Source organism: Miniopterus natalensis, chromosome 9 (assembly GCF_054644295.1).
Source record: "Miniopterus natalensis isolate mMinNat1 chromosome 9, mMinNat1.hap1, whole genome shotgun sequence".
Taxonomy (NCBI): Eukaryota; Metazoa; Chordata; class Mammalia; order Chiroptera; family Miniopteridae; genus Miniopterus; species Miniopterus natalensis.
In genome coordinates this window covers 40,775,111-40,800,211 of record NC_142089.1, presented here as the reverse complement: position 1 = coordinate 40,800,211, position 25,101 = coordinate 40,775,111, and the positions used below count along the sequence as shown (strand labels likewise).

The 25,101-nt window shown below is 38.4% G+C and overlaps 1 protein-coding gene across 1 annotated transcript in view; it reads right to left on the bottom strand.

The window, feature by feature from the left end:
• SGIP1 (SH3GL interacting endocytic adaptor 1) overlaps window positions 1-25,101 on the bottom strand; it is a 167,034-nt gene that overhangs the window by 86,586 nt on the left and 55,347 nt on the right. Inside the window, exon 2 of the mRNA XM_087820501.1 lies at window positions 4,722-4,785. Coding sequence (XP_087676627.1) covers window positions 4,722-4,785 — 64 coding nt within the window. The remainder of the gene's footprint in view (window positions 1-4,721; window positions 4,786-25,101) is intronic.

The following is a 25,101-nucleotide window of genomic DNA, read 5'->3' as shown; positions in this document are numbered from 1 at the left end:
TTCGACTTTGTAGCAATAGAGGAAGGGAGGTATTATTGTTATTTTGAAAACCTGAACTGAAGGAGCCAGAGGAAGGGAGAAGCAAGAGGGTAGTCATTGTATCTTCATAATGTCCTCTTTTAATTCACTCTGTAAGGAGTCAGAAAAAGTTATCCTATAAACACAGAGACCAAATTACGCTTAGATGGGGAACTGCATTATTTGGAAGGACACCTTAAGTACTTGAGGTGGACTGTGAAATCTTGAGGAGTTTGGTGTAGTTGGAACTGTTCTTTAGGAGGTGGGACCAGCCAATGAAATTACTTATTACTTCATAGGGTGGGGGCAGAGAGAGAAATGCAGAAATTAGTGGGACATCTCCTGGGCTCCAAGATGAGACTCCCCTTCCCCACCAACACCCTCTTCTAAATTAGCAGAATATGTTTACTTGGATTGCAAAACGCTTGATGGAGGTGCATCATTTTTCATGTTCTGTGTCCATGTGGATACAGGGGCTAGAAGCAGAGAGGACACTGATACTGAAAGACCATGGGAGTTCACAGAAATCTTAGGATCTTTGGACATTCCCTGGTTATGGGAATTAGTTAGTTTAAAGAAATTTCATCTAAAACAAAAGGATAGGAGAGTCTTAGCTGATAAAAGTTATAATTCATTGAATAAATAGTGAGAGCTTATAATGGGTCAGGTACTAGGCTAGGATCTGGGGATTAAAATAACGCAGACATGCTCATTATAGAGAAAATGAGACAGGCAAGTAAATCCAGTGAGTTATCATGGCCGCAATACACTCAGGTTCATAGGAAAGCACAGACGAAAGGTACCAACTCACACTCATCAAAAACATTTTTTTCAGAACTATATACTGCAAAACTTGAGCATTTCTTACTAGAACTTTAGCTTCTGCTAAAGGAATTGAGAAAGAGGTGATCGTATCAACTTTTGCATAGAATATATCCAAAGGCACTTGTGGGGAGGTCTTTGGGGGCGGCAAGTAATAGATGTAGAGAAGACAATCTCTGGAGATGTAGAGAAGACAACCTGGCTGTGGTGCTGCCCACTACTGGTCCAGCTACATGGGCATATCTATGGGGGATCATACATGAGAGGCCACTTGATCTCATGCATATTGAAGCTATAGGGGTAGCATTTCAAAAATTCTAATCAGAAAAAATGTAACTGTATATAGCAGCACTGGTATCTTCTTCTGATCCTTTGTGTTATCCACTGATGGAAATGGGGCTGGTGCTTCCTAGTGTGGTAGCAGTAAGCGTGGCAGTCAAGAACACTGGCTCTAGGGCCAGACCGCCTGGGCTCGATCAACCTAGATTTCCTAGCTGCATAATCTTGGGCAAGTCACTTCACTCCTTTGGGTCTTAGTTTCCTCATCTACCAGATGGCCGTGATAACAGCATACACATATACCCCATAGGAAATTAGAGGATCCAATGACTTAATATTAAGTGAAGAGCATGAAACAGTGCCTAGAATGTAGTAAATACTCATTAAATGTCATCTAGAATAAAACTGCTCTATAATATGACCTAGGATGGGGAGTAGAGAGATAGCAGCTTCAGACATTTGGGCATGTGTTCTCAATTCACTTCCTGACCCTTCTTACGAAATTTCATATTTTAGTTTTAAATGACTTCAAAAAATTTTAATACCAGACCCATTATATTTACTGACTTTTATTTTAAAACTAATCATCTACCATGAACCCTTTGCCTTGGTTTTAAAAAGTGCAGTTACCTTTTACAACTATTGCCTTTTCTCTGTTACCCTCCTATTGGCCTTGATTATAATTTTGCCCATCCATTCTTTTTCTTCTGGGTGATAAAAGCCCAGGCACTTGATTCTGGACTAGAATGCTAGTTTCAAGTCTTATTTTCTGGGTAGCCTTCAGCAAGTTACTTAATCCCTTTTGGCACTGAGTTCTCATCTCTTAAAACTGAGATATGACTTCTAACCTTATTGAATTACTGTGAGGATTAAAGGGGATATCAGTGCATACAATACACCCTGCACAGGGCCTGCCATTTAGCACAGGCTCTCTCCTTTCCTCTCTCACCAGGAACTGTAATGATGATTAAATCAGGGAGCTCTGGTCCTAACCCCACTCTGTATCTAAGAAGGTTCAATCAGCTGAAGTTGGGGCTGGCCATACACCAGCAGGTGGCTTTACAACCCCGAGGGAGTTGCAACAGCCCTGAAAACAGTTTGTTTGTGTCAACAAAGATTCAATGATAGCAGACCAACATAAGCATTACCTAAAGCTGAAGAGACAGCAAATCCCAAGAGCCTTTGGCCAGCGTTTTGCAAGAATGATATATGACCCAATTAGATATTAGGGGCTCACGAAAAGCAAAGGCTTGCTTATGCTAAACTGTCGGTGCTTGGACCATCACTGCCAGTGGAACCAATTTATGGCTAATTTGCTATCACATAAGTATTTTGGGGTGCTCCAATGATAAGAAGACATGCTTGGGATTCTACAAGCAAATGTCTCATCAAAGTACTTCAGAGAGATATTGGGCATCTACCAAAGCTGTGAGGAAAAATTCTTTAATTTCATACCTTTAGAAATGGATGAAAGAACAGTGCTTTGGCCACATGCAAATTAGCTCAGCCTGCTCTGGAGAGGTTGTTTGACCTCTTTTCCCTTTTTAATTTTCTTCATAAACCAGAGATAATGTGCAGTCAGTTACAGACACCATCTTCAAAGAAAAATAGATTTGGTTTCTGCTAATGATGTTTTCCAGGGATGTGTCTAATGATGTCCCACACAGCCCATGGCACATTGCAGGTGACAACAGATGTTGCTGACAGGTTGACTGGTACAGTATCTGGCTCTTTTGGGAAATTAGATTCCATCTCGTGTAAGGTGAGGCCAAGGAAAGGAAAGGTATATTCGCAGGGCTGTGGGAATGCTGGGAGTGCTGGAAGCAGAGCCCCATCGCCTGTCCTAGAGGTTGTTTAGAAAATAGCAATTTCTTAAGAGACAATAGTAATTATGTGGTCCTCAAAGAAAAAAATTCCTAATTAAATTGTTTAGAACAACTTACAAGACTAGAGTAAATGTAATTTCCATGAAATATTTACAGAAAGGAAAAGCACCATAAAATGTAAGAATAGGTAACTTAATATTTGATATCTAGATTAAAAAATAGCTTTTATTTCCATAGAATCCTTTATACTCTCTGGCTTAAAAACCTTCAAGGCTTCAAGGTTGCCCACTGCCTACAGAAGGAATCCAGACACCACAGCCTGGCACTTCCTATCTGGCCCTGATCTCCTTTCCAGACTTGCCTCCAACTATCACCTTTACCTGTAGCCGACAGGTAGGCCAACTGCCCTATTTATCTTGTCCCAAATGCCAGTTGACTTTTCCACCTCGTTGCTTTGGCTGTTGTTCCTTTTGCATGAAATGCCTGTTCTCATCTTGAAGGTCATACTCAGAGCTCCTCCCTCCTGAAGCTTTCAGTGATCATGTGTCCAAATATGAGCTTCCCCACTCTTAAATGCCCATGAGTTCCATTTTTAATTGCTCATAAGGAACTTACCTCATATTTATATTAGTAATAATCAGAGTAGTGGTTGCTGCCATTTACTGAGCATTTACTAAGTAGCATACTAGTCATTTCAAATGTTATCTCATTTTGTTATATGAAAGATACTTCAGTTTGTGTGGTATATATTTTATCCCATGAATTATAAAATCTTGGAGGACAATGGACAGCATTCTGTGATAAAATTTATGCATGATAAAACTATAAAGAAAGAAAACCTAAAGGTGATAAATAAATGTAACCTTATTTTCACCTGTGCCCAAACAACTATTGATTTTCCCATTTTCTAACTTTCTTTCATGGATTCTAGCCAAATGATGGGTTTCATGGGCTCATTATTCTGATATACAGCAGACCACACATGGGTCTTCAGTTTTACACGGCCACAATGCTGCAGGGGAGTAGTGGTGCTCTCCTCACACTGGTCTGGCTGGAATCCTGAGTTCCTGGCCATCTTACTTCCCATGCATAAGCTATCTGCCTGGCTCAAAGAGGCACCTGAGATTTTGTGTCTGAGGTAAATGCTCTAAAGGAGAATTTAAGATGGTCAAATAGATGGAATAAAGCTGTTACATCATTGGACATTTTCAAGATGGGTTTATCAGTGTCTGTCAGCAACTGATTACCTTGGGTGTGATCATTTAAACATGTAAAAGTATTCACAGGGTTGTTTCTGGCACTGGTTTCTTATTTGCAGCCAAATAGCCTATCATTCCTGTGAATTCTGCTGGTGGATTTACAGTTCTGCTTGTACAAAATCTTGGCATCTCAAGTAAAGCTTTGGAATGTTATCTAGACTAATTTCTGTTTCTGGCCAGGCCTAACCTACCTAAACAGGAGTTTGCTTCTTCATTTCATTACTCAGGGCGACCCTAGAGGTGGAAACAAATACTTTTAGTCCCCATAAAAGTAACAATAACACTTCCTGCCTTCCAGGACTTCTGGGAAGTGTGGTTATCAGGTTATAAAATAATAACACATGATGAAAAATTAAACATGTGATGGAAAGTCTTTATCTTTGTGGTGAATAGCTAGTTTACTCAGAAAGAGAATAGTACACAATATCCAAGAAAACTCTGTGTACTCTAAGTGACAATGACAGCAGCATCTCTTATGCAAATAGCTTCTGTGAGGAGGCACTTTTAAAGGACTTACGTAGAATCAGTGTCCTTTTCTTTCTTCCGTATTCCAAAGGCTTTCCTTGTACGTTTTTTCAATCCTGTGGGAAAACAACAGAGGGTCAAAGAAATCTATTTTCTATTTGTATGTTCCTGGCAACATTCACATGAACATATTTTAAGAGTTGCAAAACATCCCTTAAATTTGAATGTTCATAAAGCAAGGAAAGTTTTTTCAATTGGATTTAAGTGTATGCATGTGTATGTGTATATAATTCACTATTATATTTTTCAGCAGATGTCTATCAAAGATTTGGCACTGTAAGCTCTTAGCACCATAAGCAACATAAGAATGTAAAAGAATGGAAAGGAGGTCAGGGCACGGTATAGAGAAGACTGCAAGCTTTTCTTAGAATATTGTTATGCATCACCCAAATTGGCCCTGCCAAGAAACCACGTTACAGGTTTAGAAGAATAGCAATTTCCAGGTAAGATGTATTCTTGTGAACTGGATAATTCCAAGACACAGATTATGCAAAACACACCAAGAGAGCTACACTGACCTGACACATCTTTGTATCCCATATCCACATCTTCTCTTTTTCTATTTCCTCAATTCTGGGCTAGACTGGATTAGTATTAGCCATTCTTTGAATCTAACCCAACATCTGTAGTCCAGTATCTTTCTTCCTTTGTGGTCCTCAACTCTGGTTGAAATGCTTTTCCTATTCTGTTGATATTTAGAACTTTAATTCATCCTTTAAAGCCTCGCCAAATGTCACCTCCTCGGCGAGGATGTCTCAGTCCTAATGGTGTAAGATGACTATTCTGTGCTTCCCCCAGATGTTGCTCTTAGATGTACTGGAATATACCAAACTGTTCCACTTAATAGTTCCTGTGTCAGTTTCCCTGATAGGCTGTCAGCCTTTCTATGACAGAGGCCAAGGTTTCTATATTTGTATGTCCTTTACACCTAGCACAAATACCAGACAACATTTATTGATTTAAAATATCTGCCAGGAAGCATCATGCAGGCAGTGCTGGGGTAAGAAGGCTCTTTACTTCCATCCTGGATAAACAAGCCCAGTCTTGGTTTTTCCATTCTTACCTTGTCAGGGCTTTGTTCAAGATTCGCATTTCCTGCATGTTCCATAGTTACATCTGTGACTTGTGTTTCTTATGTTAGTATTACTCAAACATGCTAAATGCCTATATATTCAAACCCTTAAATTTTTTTCTGGTGGTTTGGAAAGTCTTCTTTGAAAAGTCACTGCCTTTCAGGATTTGCTTGGCACTACCAGGTGGAACAAAGGGAAAAACATTGACAGAATAAGTGATTTGATGACACCTTCTTCTAAAACATGTGAGTCAGCCCAAACTGCTCAGATTATCTGAGTCACTCAGTATTTTGTTTTTAGGGTACTATTCAAATATAATCTCCAAAATGCCCCTGGTTCAGTCTAACTTTGCACTTTCATAGTCATTTCATATAAAACGTTTAGGCCTTTAAAACATCAATGTTTTTTAAAACAAAACAAAATTCCCACATAAAGTATTCTTCGTTTTTCTCCACAGGAGGGGTTTATAGGTAAAGTTATCGACATTTAAAAAGCTACTCACCCACAGTATTTAGGAACACCTTCCCCCATTCATTTTTAACTTTGATTGTTAAAAACTTTCTTCCTTCTCACCTCTAATTGCCTATCTCCTTACAGGGACAAAATATCAGTTACAATCATCATTTCCTCCTTTAATTTTCCTTGGGTTTCTGAGTCTCTTAAATTGGCTTCTCCATGCTTCTAATCTAGCTTTGGGTTAACAATGAATGCTATATTGATTATAATACACACACACACACACACACACACACACACACACCAATCACTACTGGTTTTTATCGGATAAAACAAATGCTATTTTTATCATTTTATGTTTTCAAATCACTTTATTTTCTGTAACTTTATTGTGATTAAGAAATAGCATGCCCTACCAAGTAGATCAGAAAATACATGCAAATTCCAGTAATTCTTGTATTAAATTAGTAACAGAGCAGGCAATAGTAGTTTTCCATAGACTGTCCTGTTTTTTACCACCAGTTTGGACAATAGCCAATATGAACTAGGTCATGAACATCACGAACTGTCCATTTTCCAGTGAAAAGTACACTAGATCAGGATTTAGGAGACATAGAGTCCACTCCCAGGACCACTTCTATTTGTGTAGCTGAATACAAGTTACATTCTTTTTGGATGTTGATCTCTCTAATCTATACAAATCAGGCAATACTAATAAAGGATAAAAGAATTTGCACATGTTCACAGAATGCTATGCTAATCTGTAGCTTTAGTTTCATTGAAACTAAACATGAAAGTCATGTTTTCCATACATAGAATACAGCTATACATGGAATGTATATAGGAAAGCACCAAAGAAGTGACATTCCAGAAAATCAAAACAAATCCAATTGGTGAATAAAAAATAAATAAAAATCACTGAAAACTTCTTCCCTTTTACAAAGTGGAAAAGATTTGGGAAGTTTAGGAAAGTATGAGGAGAACTCTGAAAGACTAAAGCAAACAAAATTATAATATGTAAAAGTGATTCATATCTTAGCAGCTCTTTGAGAAGATGCAGGAAGAAACAATTATACCATCTGTGTTAAAAGTGAATGGGCCAGAGGGAAGGTGGAGGTGAGGGCTGGGTGGAGGTGGGCAAGGGGGGTGGTGGAAATGGGAACCTCTGTAACAGTGTAAATAATTAAGAAATAGTGAATGGAGAGGTGAGGGCTTGTGTTTTGAGAGTTTATTTTAAAAATTCAAAGAAATTCTTTGAAGAAAATGATGGTCAAAGACCTCACAGACAACAAGTTTTAGACACTGTATATGATCATTTGATAAGCTTAAAAAACACTATATCTAATTAGTCTTCATTTATGACTCCAGAACTCCTTGAAAAATTTAAAGTCATTTTCTACAGTGTAGTTTTTTCTGGGCTGGGTCATGATTTTTTGTCAACTATTCTTTACTAAAAGTGGGAGAGGAAAATAGTGTTTTTGAGAAATGAAGTGACTTTTCCCTTGCCAATATCAAAAGAAAGCATTCTAAAGGGAAAAAGTGTACTGTTTTGGTGATTGGGACTAGAAGGGTTCTCTCCCAAGCTGTGGAGCGGAGAACATCTTCCTGTGTGCATACAGAACTGCCTTCTTAGATAAGCCACACAGCAAGTCTGGCCTCTAGTTTCTCGCCACTTAATTTAGATTCTTTCAGTTTCCTTTGGTATTATGGGATAAGCTAGTCAAGTCTGGGAACAACAACAAAATTAAAAATGGACTGATTTTTAAGAGGGTAGGAAAGTTTATTTCAAAATAGGCAGTCCTGGATATGACATTGTAAGATGATGAGATAAAGCAACAAATGTAGCAACTGACAACTGCGATGTCACACACACACACACACACACTCACACACTACAAAGAAATATCATTGTTGCAATACTAGCTACCATTACTGAGGCTCTACTTATTGGTCAGGAATTGGTTGCTTTGTATATGTTGTCTCATTTAATTCTCTTACAAACCTTGTAGAAAAGTAGAAGGTGCTTTCATCTCAAGTGATGAGCTTAAGGTTTTGCCTAAGTTAGATTTTATTATCATTATCTCCAGGGAGGAAACTGGAGGTTCCTCTTCCACTACTGCTCCCCCATGGGGCATGAGGAGTAACTGGTGCTAGGTAGTTCACAAGGGTAGTAATTGGCAGGCACATTTCAAAGTCCCTCTGCCTGATTCCAGAGTCCATGCCCTTCATGTCTTTGGAATATCTTTTTGTTAGTCATCACAATTCATTTTGCCCTCTTATTAAAAACAAACAACACACACACACACACACACACACACACACACACACACACACACTTGGTGTTTGTTTTTAATTGAGAAGACACTTTTAGGAAAATTAGGCTGCAGATTTCTTAAAAACAAAGACTGTATTTTGCATATTTAAATTGTTTTATGCTGCCCAGCAAATATAAGGAGACCCAATAAATGTTTGCTAAAAGGATTATTTCTGTAATATATATAAATTTTCAGTTTGTGTCTTCATCAGCTTGGAAGGTTACTCAAAGGTGAATCACATGTAATGGAATTACTTATTTTCTGCAAGAACGCAGGCCAAACATTTAGTCTCAGTAATAAAAAACAGGCAAATTTAATTGTCCTGGGCATAATGAGCATACTGACAGCAACTCTAGAATAGTAATATCCATTCATTATGATGTTCAATGTATTTCTGTCAGGAAAGATCAAGATGCTTTGCCTATCGGCTCTTCCTCTAAGTTTTAAATACAGGTACTTTAATCCAATTCAGATTCTTTGTTATATAAGATCTTACAGACAGATTTAAGACCAGTTAAGATGGAGGCGAGTCCCTCCCATGATTTTTTAATGATATTTATGATTTCTAGTGCTTAGACTACTGCCTAAGGTATGGGAGATGCTTAATAAAGATAAGTACCGGGAAATAGGAAAAGCTGAGTTCAGTGTTTAGCTGTAGCTGGAACATGGCAGTCACTTAACGAATGTGTATTGGTTGCTCTACGTATTTGCAATTCTAACCAAAATAGTTTAAAACTGGTGGGTGTGTGTTCTTTGGTCTGAATGCTTTACCTTCACTTTTATGTGACTCAAAGGAAATAAAGGTGATCACTGTACTTAGCAAGAACAAAGCCTCTTTACAAGATGGTACCCCAACATTCTGTGCTAAGCCCATTGGGAGAAATGTGCATCTTAGTGATACTCCACTAGTACTAAATTGCACAAGGTTCTGATATGGATAACACTTTGAAGTTCACATCTGACATATGGGAGTCATGTCAGTGCACTAAAACAGAGATGGCTAGAAGGCAGTTATGACCTTTAAGGCCTAAAATAATAATGACTTTTTAAGAAAATAAATATTTAACCTTTTGGTGACATGGAAGAAACTATTAAAGAGAAGATGGCCATGAAACAGGTTTGCCACAAAAAGAACTTAGTGTTTGCTATGCCAGTGTTAATGTAACAAAGGAGCTGGATGGAATTAGGGAATTTTAATCAGGCAAAAAGCTCCTATTAAACTTTAAGTATAGTAGCAAGATCCATGGGAAGCATATGTAGTTGTAAGAAAGAAACAGCTTGAGCTCCGAAGGACAGGTTCAAATCTCGTCAGCACCTCCTGGGGCAAGTTACTTAACCTCTCCGTATCTCAGTTTTCTCAGCTATGTATCATAAAAGGTTTTGCAAAGTTTAAATCACACCTAAAATATATTATGCATCACTTTATACAGATTTCTTTTGCTTTTCTTGCAGTTTGATTTATAGAGCAACTAGAAATCAACTATTTTAACTAATTACATAAAAGCAACTCATCGCCTAGTATCAGCAGTTATAGCATCTCCATACTTCTATTCAATTAGAAATAAAAATACCACATCAAAATTAGAAAATAGTCACATTTTCAAAATCTCAAACTTTTCTTGATTACAGCTATAGCAGTAACAAAACCAAATTTGGTTTCAATAAATGTAATTTACTAACTTCTATCGTAAAAGATAAGTAGGGATTAAAAGACTCACAGTAAGAAATACAACTATCTCCTGTAGCAGAAAAAAATTACAAGTCTATTACAAACTTTAATCAGCTGATCTTCCCAGCCTGATGTGAAGGTAAACCAGTGCTACTTCTGTTTGGGTTAGTGGTATATAGAATTTGGAGCTTCCAGCTCCCATTCTGGTGGGAAGACACATCGCCTTGCTTGGAGAACACTTCAGACACTAGTGAAATTAATCTGATCTGTTCCATGAGAACGTTGTTCTGTAAAGTGGTTTCACTCCTATTCTTTCTCTCTCTGTCATTCTCTCCCCCCACACTGACTGATTCTCTTCTCACCTTCCACCTCCAGACCCTCCTCAGACTGTCAGTGACATGCAGACAGAACTAAAGTTAACGATCCTGCTCAGATGGTCGCTGGTTTCAGACATAAACAGAAATATTCAAATGAATCTTAATTCACCAAATCTCATTTTCAAAACATTCCATTTTCAAATAAATCTAAAAAAAAGCAAACTGGACTATAGCATAAGTGCTTTTCATATGCCCTTGCCTTTTTATATATCGTCCATAGAGAAAGGAGCAAGTCCTTTGGTAAAATTTCTAAATTGTCACTACATGTACCTTTAGTGCTGTCAGTTATATTCTTCAAAGGTGAATTAAATGAGAAAGCTGGAGCATGTCCAACATAGGATTGTTTGGGTTTAATTTTAACCTAACTACATGGAAGCAGAGAGGTGGACGGGGGAAAGGGGATTTGTATGGTGCTGCTGACCCAACACACCACAGGCTATTAGCTTTATTTAGTAAGAATCCATGAAATCTACTTCCAGTGGAAATGGTTAAAGTTAAAAATACATAGACATGGAGTTATTTTTAAAAAAATCAGTTATCAGATAAACATACACAAAAACAAGGTTTAAAAGGGAATACAGAATTTAGCTCTGGGTTTTTTTGAGAGGCCTTAAAGGTCTGTGGGCTGCATGTGGATTGATACTGTTTGCAAAATTTATAGTAATAATAATGGTCATCCATCTATCCTTCCATCTGTCTACCCACCTATTCACCCACCATCTATCCTTTGGCTATAAATTCCAATAAGTAACAAAGTTCATTGTCATGAAATTACTCTTGCTAGATAATACAAATCTATCAAGTTGCAATGAAAATCTGCTCTTCTTCAGTCTGCTCTCATTGGAGGTAGAAAATATCAAGTCAACCCTCATGGAAAGAGCCATTGGTAGGTTTGCAGATTTACCACAAACCAGATTTACCATAAGCCATCCCCTCAGGTATCTTCTTAGGCTAAATGGTCATATAATAATTTGACCATTTATTCCCTTTATTTATAGATCTTATATTTCAAACATTGTGTGTGTGTGTGTGTGTATGGGGGGAGAGAGAGAGAGAGAGAGGAAGAAACACAAACTACCCTGTAGTGCTCTACTATACCGAGTAGTTTTAGGTTTGAGTATGGTTTTGTTTCTACTTCTATGCTGAATATATCTCATGACTTTCTAAATGTCAGGAAAAGTGCCATGAACCCCTATTTGGCTAAATAGCATTACCTCAACAATCTGAATCACATTTCCAGCAACACTAATATCTTTTAAAGCTGAAATTTGGCTTAGCATTTTAATTAAATTTTCTAAGTACTCTACAAATACTTTTCAATTTATGAAACTGTAACCTGAAAGGGAGAATAAAAGTAAAAGGTGACTTTAATAATGATAAAAAAGAACAACACAGAAAAAGTCACTTGAAATGGGGTCTTAGATACACCAAAATCTAAATGCTGAGTGTGATCAAGCTAATTATGGGGCACTTTCCACAAATGTATTTTGTTCTTCCTGGAAGTCACATTTACAAGAAAAATTGGATGCTTAATTCAATAGTTTGCTAGCACCCTAGTCAGGCTGCCCCAGATATTTCCCCTCTGAAACTCTTCTGAAAACTGAGGTTAGCTCTAGCTCCTTTTTTGGAGCCACCTGAACACATATACACACCTTGTTCACCTGTCATTTGGTTTAAGGAGAGCCCCTCTCAGTGATTTCAACAGAATTCAGTCTGCTCTGACGTTACCAGAAGATAGGACTCCTTACTTTGTGTGACTTAGGACGTGGTCTACCATATTTCTCCAGTTTTATGTCACTATTACTCTTTAAACATTCTGCTTTGTAACACAACAAAAATTCTCCTCATTCCCTAAACAAGCATGCATGTTTGTCGTCTATGTATTAGTTTCCTGACAGAGCTTATCAAATTTTGCCTCATATTATAATTTTTATTTCTTGTTTCTTGTAGATTTTAAGCTGCTTGAGGACAGGACCAACTTATTCATCTTGTGCCCCATCGATGAATTGAATTCAGTGCCTTGCACACAGCAGACAGTCAGTTAACATTCACTGACTTGAGAAAAAGGTTCCAAGTCAAGCAAAGGTGCATGTGTCAAAAATGACCTTCTCCATCCTTGTTTGTATTAATGACCAAACCAGAAGCTTTCAAGTTAAGACTTGTTCCATCACTGAGAAAAGAACATCCATTAAATACTTGCTAATCTTCACTTCTATAAGAGCATGCATCATAAGTACATAGCAAAAGATAGCAAAGTAAATGAAGACGTAGAAGAAACAGTGAAAGAAAGTACCACATGTGCATCAACAGGAGTGTGCACAAGTAAGTTGTACTAACATTGCGTATGCAACACAGAAGAGATCTCAGACTCCCTCATTGCCTGCTCCCTCTTGTCTTAAAGACAGAGATAACAAACTTATTCATCTTTCCAGACCAGAAGGGCAGGAACCAATGAGAACAGGTCAAAGAGGGAAAGTTAAACATAGGTAGTAATTAAGCTGTCAGAGAGGAAATGAGACATCATACTCTACAGAAAATGGGGGCTTTTATCTTCCAGGGACCAGCACAATGCGTAACAACAGTGCCTGATAGCTTTATTGAATTACAGCATAGGGCATTAATCCGTTATCTAAACAATAATAGACACAAAAAACCCTTTCTAATTTGTTTTAAGTACTTACAAAAATGTTACTTTCACTATAAAAATGGGTTAAATTGTGTTTGATGTTCTTTGCTTAAGAACTATAAGAATATTGATATGTATATGTATTAATATGCATTCATATATAACTATAATAAACAAACATATATTGAAACCTCACTTTCTATATTTTTAAAGTCTAATATATATTACAGTTTATATATATTTATATTCAAAATTATAACTTTTTTTCTCAGAAAATTAAATTCTGTGGAATAAGACAAGCTAGACTTAAGCTAGCATCTATTCAATGCCTGCTATGGACTTTTCATGCATTATTTCATTGAGACTCACAGCAGCACACTGTAATGTGGGTATACTCATCTCCACTTTACAGATGAGGAAGGCCTCTCAGAGAAAGTCCATGATTTGCCAGCACAGAACAGACAGTGAGTGATGGGTCAGGAGTCATATTCGCATTTGTTGGAATCCAAGGCCTGTGCCCTTGACCTATATGTGCTGAGTGGTGCACTCAGCGCCCTGACAATGTACTTGCTGACTCCCTCACGAGGTCTCCAGTTGATTCTGCTCATGGTTCCCTGGTCTCCTTTCCCAGCACTTCTGGGAATATCTGCTCTATATGGCTACTCCATTATCTTGCTAGCATTATTATAGAAAAAAGATGTTTAAATTCAGGAAAATAAAAAGCAAAAGCAAGAACTAAATCAGGGATTGGTTTGTAGGAACGAAGTATTTTCTTTGCTACCAAGTCCTAACCTGTTGAGTATGTTTCACCTCTGAAGGAATTGAAGAGATTGATCAGGTATCTTTGTGACAGGGTGTCCCTTAGTAGAGGGGGTGCATCCCTCTAGGTCTTTCAGGGCTCCCCTATGATAGAACAGACTCAGCCACACAACCAGAAGGAAAGGGAAAAGACATCGTTTCTATCTCTGAATACCAGTTTTAATTTTAGCAATAGTGACAGTGTTCACCTTCTTTACTTCAAATACACTCAGCCATCAGTTGCCAGCAAAACCCACCCCATCACTACGGTGCACCCTGTACCACTCAGCTGTACCTAATGGGAGGCCTTGCTCGAAACAGTCAGCTTGCTGTTTCATATCTACTTAAGAGTACTCTTCAGTATTGATCAGGTTTTCTTTATAAGTAGTGCATATCAAGGATGCTAGGCTACCTAGCCACTGTAGTGTGATAAAACTTCAAGACTTAGTCCCTCATCCTAAAGGAACTTGTCATTTGAGATAACCAAACAGTACTTTATTTATGGAATATGAGAGAATGATGGGGAAAGTTCATTGTTAGAAGAGTATTATAAACTCAAACATATTTCATAAAATAAAAGACTGCTTGAATTCTGTTGAGAAATAAATGTAGTAAAAACCTCATTACAAGATAGTACAGTTCACAGAAACAATACATGGCTCCAATCCTGTTTTCATCAGGGCATGTGTTTTAGAATTCCAGGAAAAACATACTCACGAAAATGGTCTCTCTAGCTATAACAAATACGGTCTTTTACTATGTAGCAGTGCCTTTTCATTTTGGCCACCGGCTCCATTGAAAATCTAATAAAAGCTATGGATCCTCTCCCCATAAAATATTGACACTCACATATATCTACCAGCCCCTGTGCACTGTCTAAATGTATCACGGACCCCAAGTTAAGTCCCTTTCTCTGTACGAACTCAATTATTTTTTTTTGGCATTAATGTGTAACAATAGTGTATAATGATCTTGATAGAGGCAACCCACTCATGCCGGGCATTATGGTGAATGTTCACCAGAAATTAAATGAGTTCCTTAACACCTCAGAAGGAATCAGAGCTTGAGTCAAGCTTAGAATTCAGTGTCTGTCCCTGGACCCATGATGATGGATGCTCTAAATTACAGTCAATCAGCCAAGTCTTCTGCCATGTCCCGCTCATGGAACCTCCCTATTTTTCTTCTGGCTGGTCTAGTCATCCATCTGTTTCAATTACAAACAGCCAGTGTTGTGCTGGAACTGCAGCTTTTAAAACTGAGTAGAGGAGGAAAAAAAAACACCCTAGTTATTTCAGAAGCAGAAATAGAAAACTAAGGAGCTTGGTCACTAGCAATGATAATGCAAGACAAAATAACAGTAATTCCTATGTGCGCTAATCACAATGTTAGGCCCTCTCACATATTTCATCTCATTTAATCCATAAATCAATCCTGCTGGGTAGCTACCATACACCCACTTTTTACATTTAGGTAGCTAAAGGATCTAAGAGATTATATAACTCATATAAGACCCTATGGTTAATAAATTGCACTAATACTTAAATATATTTGTGTCTCACTCTAAGTCTAATATTTTCCTACTATATAATGCTTTTTAATATATTTAGTAAAAAACCTGAGATCTAACTCCATGCTTCCAGTATCTTGCAATTATCTATGTCTGAGAGACCTCAAAATTTCTCAGATACAAATAGGCATGGAGGAAAAATATGACCTACACCTCCTAGAATACTCAGGTGAATTCCAATACTAAGGTCACATGGTTTTGGCTGAGCTACAAAGCAACTGAAACCTTACCTGGAGGACTTGGCCTCCATCTGAGAGCATTCAGACTCAAACATTAGTCCCCCTTGTCCACAGGAAATAGGTTTCAAGACCCATCCCTACCTAGTGGATGCCTGAAACTGTGGAGAGTACTGAATCCTATATATGCTGTTTTTTCTTGTATATACATACCTATGATAACATTCAATTTATAAATTAGGCACTATAAGAGATTAACAACTATAATTAACAGTAAAAAGGAACAATTATAACAATATACTGTAGTAAAAGTTATGTGAATGTGGTCTCTCCCTCTCTCTCTCTGATAACTGATGTGATAACCCAGACGGCTACTAAGTGGCTAGTGGGTGGGTAGGGGCAGCATATACAGCGTCCACATGCTGGACAAAGCAAGCGAGGGAGCGGGACAGCGCGAGATTTCATCACTCTACTCAGAATGGTGCAAAATTTAAAACTTAGGTATTGTTTATTTCTGAAATTTTCCACTTAATCTTTTTGGACGACAGTTGACTGGGAGTAACTTGAAACCGTGGAAAGTGAAACTGAATACAAGGGGGGACTACTGCACTGCCTTTTCTCTCAAGACATGGTTAACTGAACCTCAGAGACAATCAGTGGTATTAGGCGGTAATGATGAAACTCCATATCCTCTTTCCATTCACTCTCAGACACAAATTAGCCTTCATCTGTATTTCTTTCTAGATAAAAGTAAAAGCCTTTATGAACTGTCATGGCAGGAATATCAGCTTGTTTGGGGGTATAAAGGGGTCATGAGTCATTGTTTTGTTACATTTGTTAAGAGCTCTGGGACACACCAGGTAACACAGTAGTTTTGTGACAATCTAGACTGAGTGCCTTTCCCCACATCCCATTAAAACATAGTCCCGTAGACTGACCATGGCACCAGTCTCCTTAAATTTCTAAAAGTATCTCCATAAAAAGTATCCAGGTTGAAAACAAGGCCACATTACAATTCTTTAGAGGTGTAACATCTCTTTAGCGTTCTTTGACAGCTTCCCATTTCTACATCTCCTTTCATTTCTCTACCTCTTAGGAAAGGTAACTAAAATGAAGTAAGCAGCCTGTATGGGGCCTGTGTGTCCAGGAAGCCCTGCCCATGGGGCTCCACCTGGGGAACCACTGCCAAAGAGCAATTGTGTAGTCAGATAAGAAAGCCTTTAGTGTCTACCTAGATGATGTCTTCCAAAGTCATGCTCAAAACTGACTCTGGTTTCTCCCTTGGTAACTGCCTCATGTAACCAACCTGAAAACTTCTGGCAAATGCTTACTGAGCACCTACTATACGTTGAACATTATTCTAGACATTGGACTACAGAGATAAATAAGGTAGAGCTCCTGCCTTTGAGGAGTACTGCTGAGTTGGAAAGACAGGTTTATAAAAGTAAATTTAAAATACAGCATGATATTTGTGTATATTTATGTGCAGTAGTTAGTCTGTGAGAAAAGAGAGGAAAGGCACCCACCCTAACCTGGGGGGGGAGGGAACTCAAGGAAAAGTCCCATCTGACATGCATAATATGAGTCATGCAATTATGAGTAAGAGTCTAGTGGGAACAGAAATGTGGGCTGAGCATTCTAGACAGAGAAACCCACACAAACATAGGCACAGAAGGGTGAAATAGACGACATGAACAACTAAAAGCAATTTGCTATTTGTTACTAAAACTAAGTAAGAAGACAGTGACAGGAGATGCGACTGAAAAGGTTGGCAAGGATCAGGTCATGGGGGGCCCTTTATGCCAGACCAAGTAACTAAAACTTCATTCCTTAGGCTATTAGGAAGAAAATGTAGGTTTTTAGCAAAGCATTTATATGCATTTTTAGATTTGTATGCAGCAGGGAAGATGGAGTGAGAAGCGAAGGCTAAGCAGGGAGACCCAGTTTAGAGACCATTGCAACAATCTTGTCTAGAGATATGATGGGGGCCTGAAACTGGGCAGTGTTATGGGAATGAAAACAAAAAGAGTGGATTAAGGAATTATTTAGGTGATAACAGGAAAAATTGAGTGACTGACTGGATGTTGGATTGAGAGGTGGGAAGAACCCAAGATGACTCATAGATAGAAATAAGAGGCTAAAGGTTGATGAGGGAAGACTCAAATGACTCAGATTATGCAACCAGTTAACCATGGCTGACTGAACTCGGTAATTCACACTTAGTTACACAGTAGTGATGACTTGTGAATTAGATATTCACCACAATCACACATTTTGATCCTCCGAGCTGCCCTTTGGTGGGAAAAGCATTGTTTTGTCACAGATGGGGAAATGGGCTCAGGGAAAATGAAATGGACTTGGTCAAGATCATACAACCAAGCAGTGGTAGAGCAGTCGCTGATTCAGGTTTAAGCCAGAAACAGAAAATTGTCTTTTTAAGTTGTACTGTGTAAAATTGTTCATATTTGACCATTTTGGCTATTCTGGTCATTTCTTTTGGTTCGACCTAACACTATGCTGCGTTCTTCAGTGGGTGAATTCCACTGTCTGAGGCCTCGGTGACAGAAATGGGGGCTTTTTCTTCATTTAGCATGGCAGAACCTTTCCGTTTCTAGATCCTAGCAGTTTTCCTGCACAGACTATTCTGCTATACTGACATGAAATTCAGAGCCCTGGGAATAAAGCCAAGGAGCAGGCGTTATAGTGCTAGTAACTTCTTTGATCTGCAGCGGCTTCTTTCCCAGCACTTGCCCATCTTTCACATCTCATCATATTTGGCTTACCTCGGAGATAGCTTTCCAGGGACAGATTCCAGCTATCTCACCAGGCTCTCATGAAGCCAGGTAAGGTATTACATGCAAAGAGGACATGCAGAGTGTTGGCCCACATGGCGCTGCGCTGCTACTCTCTTGCAGTCGTGCAATAAAGGGAGGGGGACATCCTTGGCTCCTTTCCGGTTCTCCTGCATTCGCCACAGCAGCACACTCCAGCACTCACCTGAGGCTGAAGCAGCTGCTGTCCACTGTGTCTAGCTGCAGAAAATTTAAAAAAATACTCCACAGCCACTTTTCTTATTAAGATATTGGGAGAGCTGGAAAGTAATTATTTAGATATAGGTGGATTGGAGATAATAATCTTGCTCTCTTTTTCTACTTCATTTTTCCTTCCTTTCTAGAGCCTACCTTAAAGATTTTGCCTAATAAGGTTTTCCTACCCTGAAAATTTATATTGAGTTTTTAATAAAAGGTCTCTCAGTATGTTTCACACCTCGAGGACAGTGTGGTTTGTGTGACTGCTGCTTCCTTTGCATGCACACCTGTACACTGAAAATGCTCTATCAGAAACCATACAAGTGAATATTCTAATTCCAGCCCTTTAGTTTCAGTTTTAAAAGTCTCTTTATTATGTCTTCAACCATTGCAAAAGAGTTAGTTGCTCATTTTAAAAATGGAAATTTAACTTTTGTGGGCCACCAAGCACAGTCTATGAATACACTCACTTAGAAATGGGATTTAATATATAAACCCTACATAGGTTGTGATTTTGCATATAAATCCTATTATATTCCTATATTAGTGAATAAAAATCTTTACTTGTAAAGCACCATGAAAAAACTTAAGATGTTTTCATAAATAGCCTGGAAAACCTTTAATACCTTCTCGAAGATTGAACACTCTATTCCCACCTCATTTTCCGAGACAAACCATTATCAAATAACATTAGCTTAACATCATGTATTTTAGGACTCATTCATTTAGGCTTCACCTACAATTGAATATAAGGTGAATTTTCTCATATCTTCCTTCTAACATACATTTGTGAAAGGGGAAAAGGCAAGTAACACACAAATGCAACTGTTTTCCACAGGAAATAACTGTAGCTCGTTATTTTATTTCAGAAAGGCCGGTTTTAATTGAGGGTGTAATTTTGTTCACACTTCTAAAAATTTATGTAAATTTTTTTAAGTTCTAGGAAATTTCTGGTGTTATCACAAGCAAAATATTCAAATGAATTACAAGAAAAGAACCTCTTTTTACATATTCATGCTACTTTCGGTTCTATACTTTGGCCATTTGGGTTTGTTAGTTGTGCTGAGTCTAAACATATGACTTTGCAGTTGACTGTGGAATTTCAAAATTCAGGAAAAACAATGCTAATTTACCTAGATTGACGGGAAAGACTGGAAGACCTTCATGCTGATGTGTTGCATCTGGAGGGCTTTGGCTGTTTTTACACTATTTCATTTCTTCTCCATAACAATCATGACAGGGAGGCAAACTGTATGACTATTCTCTGGAAGAAGAGCTGGGGTTCATAAAGCCCATGTCAGAGATTCCAGCCATGGTCACACACACAGGTCACACAGGGAATTTTTAAAATGTTTATATTCCCAGTCCTTGCTCCAGTGCTCAGAAGTCTAGGGTTGAGGCCAAGGAAATTATACATTAAAAAATTTCCCAGGTGATTCTGATGTAGCTAGTCCATAGCGCAGTATCTGGGAAGCTCAGGTCACATGAGCAAAATCTAAAAGCCCTAAAACCCTATGGCAAGTTTTCTTCTACGACCCCAGCTTTGAGCCCTTCAGGTCTATTTGGACTTTCACGTCCCTCTAGTAGAAGCTCCCTGAGGTCTGCGATGCTGTGATTCCAGTTTCTCCGGACCTCTGATTTTCAGTTCAATCAAGTCTCCTCTATGTTCACCTGACCCCAGGAGCTCCTTGGCCTGTTTGTAGAGGAATTACACAGACATGCTTGGAACATAGCATCCAGAAGGTGGCATTTACAGAGAAAGAGAATGTTTCTGCACTAATCAGAAACACTGTTTTATCAATCTGTTATTTCAAGGCTTTCTACATCAGTATGGATGTTGAACTAGATCAGTATTCTTCAAACTACAGGTACTCACTGATTAGTGGGTCAGGAAAACAGTTTACTGGGTTTTGACAAGCATTTAAAAAATGAAATAGAGTAGACAATACAGTGCCTCTCAAAGAGGAAGACTAGGTGTTTTGCTTTGTTTTTTCTTTGTAAAATACTTCAATTTTAATCTATGTATATACATACATGTATATGTCTGAGTCCAATGTAACATGCTTTATTAATGTGGGGGACAGGGTAAAAAATTATTTTGAAAACACTGTACTAGATCTTTTAGCTTCCTTCCAATTGTGGATTTTAGAATTCTATCTACACACAATCAAAAACAAAACAAAAAACAAAACCCTGACAAAAATAGTGAAAAGAGAAATCTGTGTGAGATTTGTTTAAAAAGTATAGAACTTGCTTTTAGCAGTATCTTTTTACTTCTTTTGAGCAGGACTAACATTTGTGCTCCTAAAGGCCAAGCACTCCCTTTGTGTTCATGCTGAGGAAACTCACTGGTAGAGAAAGGTTGGAACACTAAATCAGGTTGCCAATGGTAAGAATCTAAGTGAATAAGCTGTTATCATGCAAATAGTGTTTGCTACACACTGTCCCAGGAGGCTAGGTAGTGTTAGAGGAGCTGCAGAAAGTCATACCATCTAAACAATTCCTGCTAAAAAAAAACAAAACACCACCAAGGAAATGTCAGTGGTACTAACAATTCATATGATAGCTCAGTTCAGGAAGCATTTAGTGAGGACCAGGCCCTGCTGCCTGGGCTTGGGAAGGCAAAGAGAGAGCTACAAAGAGATCTTGACTCTTGTCACATTGTACTGTATTTAGAGGTACCCCTCCAGTATCCAGGTTTGCTAGGGTGATGGTGGTGGTAGTGGTAAGTTAGTAGAAGTTAGTGATGGGGAGAAGATCTGAGGAGGTGGCATACCAGGCACAGGAGACCAAATAAAGACAGACATGGAGGTAAGAAATGGCATGGTGTGTACAGGAGTCTAAAAGCAATTCAGAGCAACTGGAATATAAAGAAAACCAGAAAATAGGCTGAAAAAAGTGGTCAATGTCATGACAATTTTTATATCATCTGTTAAATAGTTTTGACTTTATCCTGGAGGCAATGAAAAGCGACGAAAGGGTTTTAAACAGGAATTGATATCATTAGATGTATTATTTGAGAGTAAACTTTGGTGACCATGTGGAGGAAAGATTTGATGGGGGGGGGGCGGAGGGAAGACTAAAGGCCTGAAGACCAAATGGAAGAGACTTTATAATTATCCAAGTAAGAGGATGCTGCCAATAACAGCTGGAGTGGAAATGAGGGGATAATATCAAAAAGGAAAATTACAAGCTAAAATTACCGTGACCCTATTGAAAGGAGGCAGAGGATAGACTTACAGATTTCTATTTTAAGCAAATATGATAAATAATGGTGCCATGTATTGTGCAGGTGAATAAGTAAGGAAACCAGGAGAATAAGTTTAAGGGGGAGTTGAACTGTTGACCTGTTAATTTTCAGATGCTAGAGGGATATGCATAAGGAAATATCCAGTTGGCATTTGGGTATATCATTCTGAAGCTCAGGGATAAGAGTGTCAGAATATAAGTAGTGCTTGGACCACCATGGTAGATGAGAGCAATCCTGAAACGAGTACCTGTTGATCTTTACAACAACCATATGAGATAGGCCATAGTGCCCTTATTTAAAATAAAAAATTCAAGGCCCAGAGAAGTTAAATAAGGTCCCATAGTAGCGGCAGAGGGGCTATAGGAAGTTGGAAGTCTGACTGCCAATCTTAAACTATGCTATGATGCCTCTTGAGAAGAAAGTCAGGGAAAGAGCTGAACCCTGGCGGATCTTGGTATCTGAAAGGTGGACATAGGAGGAAGAGCTTTTTGCTCTGTCACACTGAAAGACTGTTCATGTTTCTGAAGCCTCATAAAGGAGAATGCTGCAAAGAGAACGTTGCAAGTGTGGAGAGAGCTGCCTGAATTTCTTAATATAACATCTGAAATATGTTGTGTAGCAACTACTGTACCTTAGGCACTGTACTCTATACAAGATCAAATAACATCAGATAATCCTCACCATTATGAAATATTAGTTATTATTGGCCTTTTACAAAAAAGAAAATTGAAGCTTAGGGGAGTTACAAAGTCACTGGAAAAAAAAAAAAAAAGACAAGATAGATGGTGTTCTAGCTCAAGACTATGAGACTCTATGCGCCCATGCACTTTCCACTTTCCATACCTTGTGGCCTTCCAGGTGAGGCACTAGTGAAGGCACTAGATCCAGTCATGCAGAGAATGCTCACTGAGTCTAAACAAGACAAAGCCTTGAGCAAGTTCAAGTTGGTAAAGTTGGTCCATAAAGCTCTTTAAAAAATTACTTTTAATAATGTTTAAATACATCTCACAGACTTACTCTAAAATGCAATTTCCAATAAGGCCTGAGTATAAATCCAGCCCAGTTATTTGTGTCCTATCAGGGAAAGTGGTGTTCACAGTTATCCCCGAGGGGCAGCAAGACCCTGGAGTAAGTCTTCCTGTTCTGGGTTTCTTACCTATCCCAAGATATTCTCTACACTATTAGCAGAGTGGTTTATCCAAATCTGCAAATCTGATCATGTCATGCCCCTGACTAAAATCCATCAGTTCTTCTCATAAATACATACCCTTCCTTGCCTGGTATACAAGACCATTCATCATGACAATCTCATCTACTCATAGGCTTTATCTCCTGTTTCCCTCCCTGTACCACTCCACAGCCCAGGAATACTCAACTACTTGCATGCTCCCTAAATAACCCAACATTTCAGCCCTTGGCTTCTGAGTACACTCTTTTTTCTGCTTTGAATTCCCTTTCTCACCATGTTCACCCAGCAAAACTACTCGAGCTTCAGGATAAAACGTAATCGTGACCTCCTTTGTAAAAGCTGCATCATCTACATAGAACTGGTGAGTCTTTCAAACATCGGAACTTGTGAACGACTTATTATTATTATTGCCTTATTATTAATGCTCCTATTGCAACTACCTCATGAGTATAACTTTTCATTTTTATGACTTCCATTTATAGGAGAGGGCCTCTCTGCTTGCTCCTCCTTTGCATCTCGTTTCTGGCAGAATGACTGGTAAATAATATATATTTGATAAATATCTGAACAAATTATAGCTATTAAAATCAAAGAAAGATTAAATCTTTAAAACAAGTTTTGGTCTTGATGTGAGTCATAATCACACCGGTTTGTAATGCAACTTTTTAAAAAAATTAAATTTCTATATATTGAAAAGAATCCAAAGGCACAAAGACTGACTGTTAAGCATGCTGTTCATTAGACTGCATGTTAAATGCCACTGAACAAAGGCAAAGCAAAAGCTCACTGAAGCTCTGGGAAAGCTGTTTTAAATACCCATCACAATAGAGGCCAATGTGTCAAATCTTGTGAAGGTTCTATCAGTATTCACGGGACCTTGGATTTAAATATCGCCTGTCCCTCTGGGCTAAAAAGATGGTATCTGGGATGGCTCCTGTGAGGGCTGACAGGAAAAATCCAGACTCTCTTCAGTGTTAAATTGGAGCTCACCAGGTTGAAAACAAATCCCAAGTGTCCAATTCCCTGAAAGACAGGATCAGCCATTTAACTACAGGAAACCCGAGAAGAGGACAATGTCCTCTGAAAGACCTCAGGGTCTCCTTGGTTACAGAAGCCGAAAGTTGTTTTTATATTGCTTTAGTGTTTATTCAGATTGAACACAAATCCCCACACCATAATTTCTTGTACATTTTTCTCACATACTCAAAATCCAGAAGGGCAGCAATTAAATCAGGACAAATATTCTCGTAGTTAAATAAGATAGAGAGAATAGAAGACCACTTCTTTATATTATAAATTCAAACTTGGAAGGAAGAAGACAAATGAGGATTTGGAGAGAAAGCATGGCTTTGTAAAAGGCATCCTGGAGGGGAAGCAGGATGCCAGGATTTTGTTTCAGTTCTGCCTCTGATTTGCTATGAATTTTTAGGCAAGTCACTTAGCCCCTGCAGCCTCAGTCACTTACAGATTTTGACAAGTCACTAAAACTCTGTGAGTCTTTATTTCTTTGGGTATAAAATTAGGCTGAGCACACCTACTTTATGGAATTTCATGAGGAATAAATGAGATAACATGCGCTAAATATGTTCCCCAAAGCCCTAGGGCAGAGGTTTCCAGACCCATTTTTTGTCTAAGTAATCTTTACACAAAATAGAAATACCTAACAGTTTAATTTATTAAGTAGTCAGGTACAAATAGCTTGGGTATTCTTTTGTCCTTAACAACTTAGTAGTTATATGGGGGGGGGGGATACACATAAATTGAGGGGAAAAAAATTAACTATTTTATTGTATTTGTAAATAACCACAATTACTTACTAATGGGATGTGTGTGCTTGTTGGGCCCTG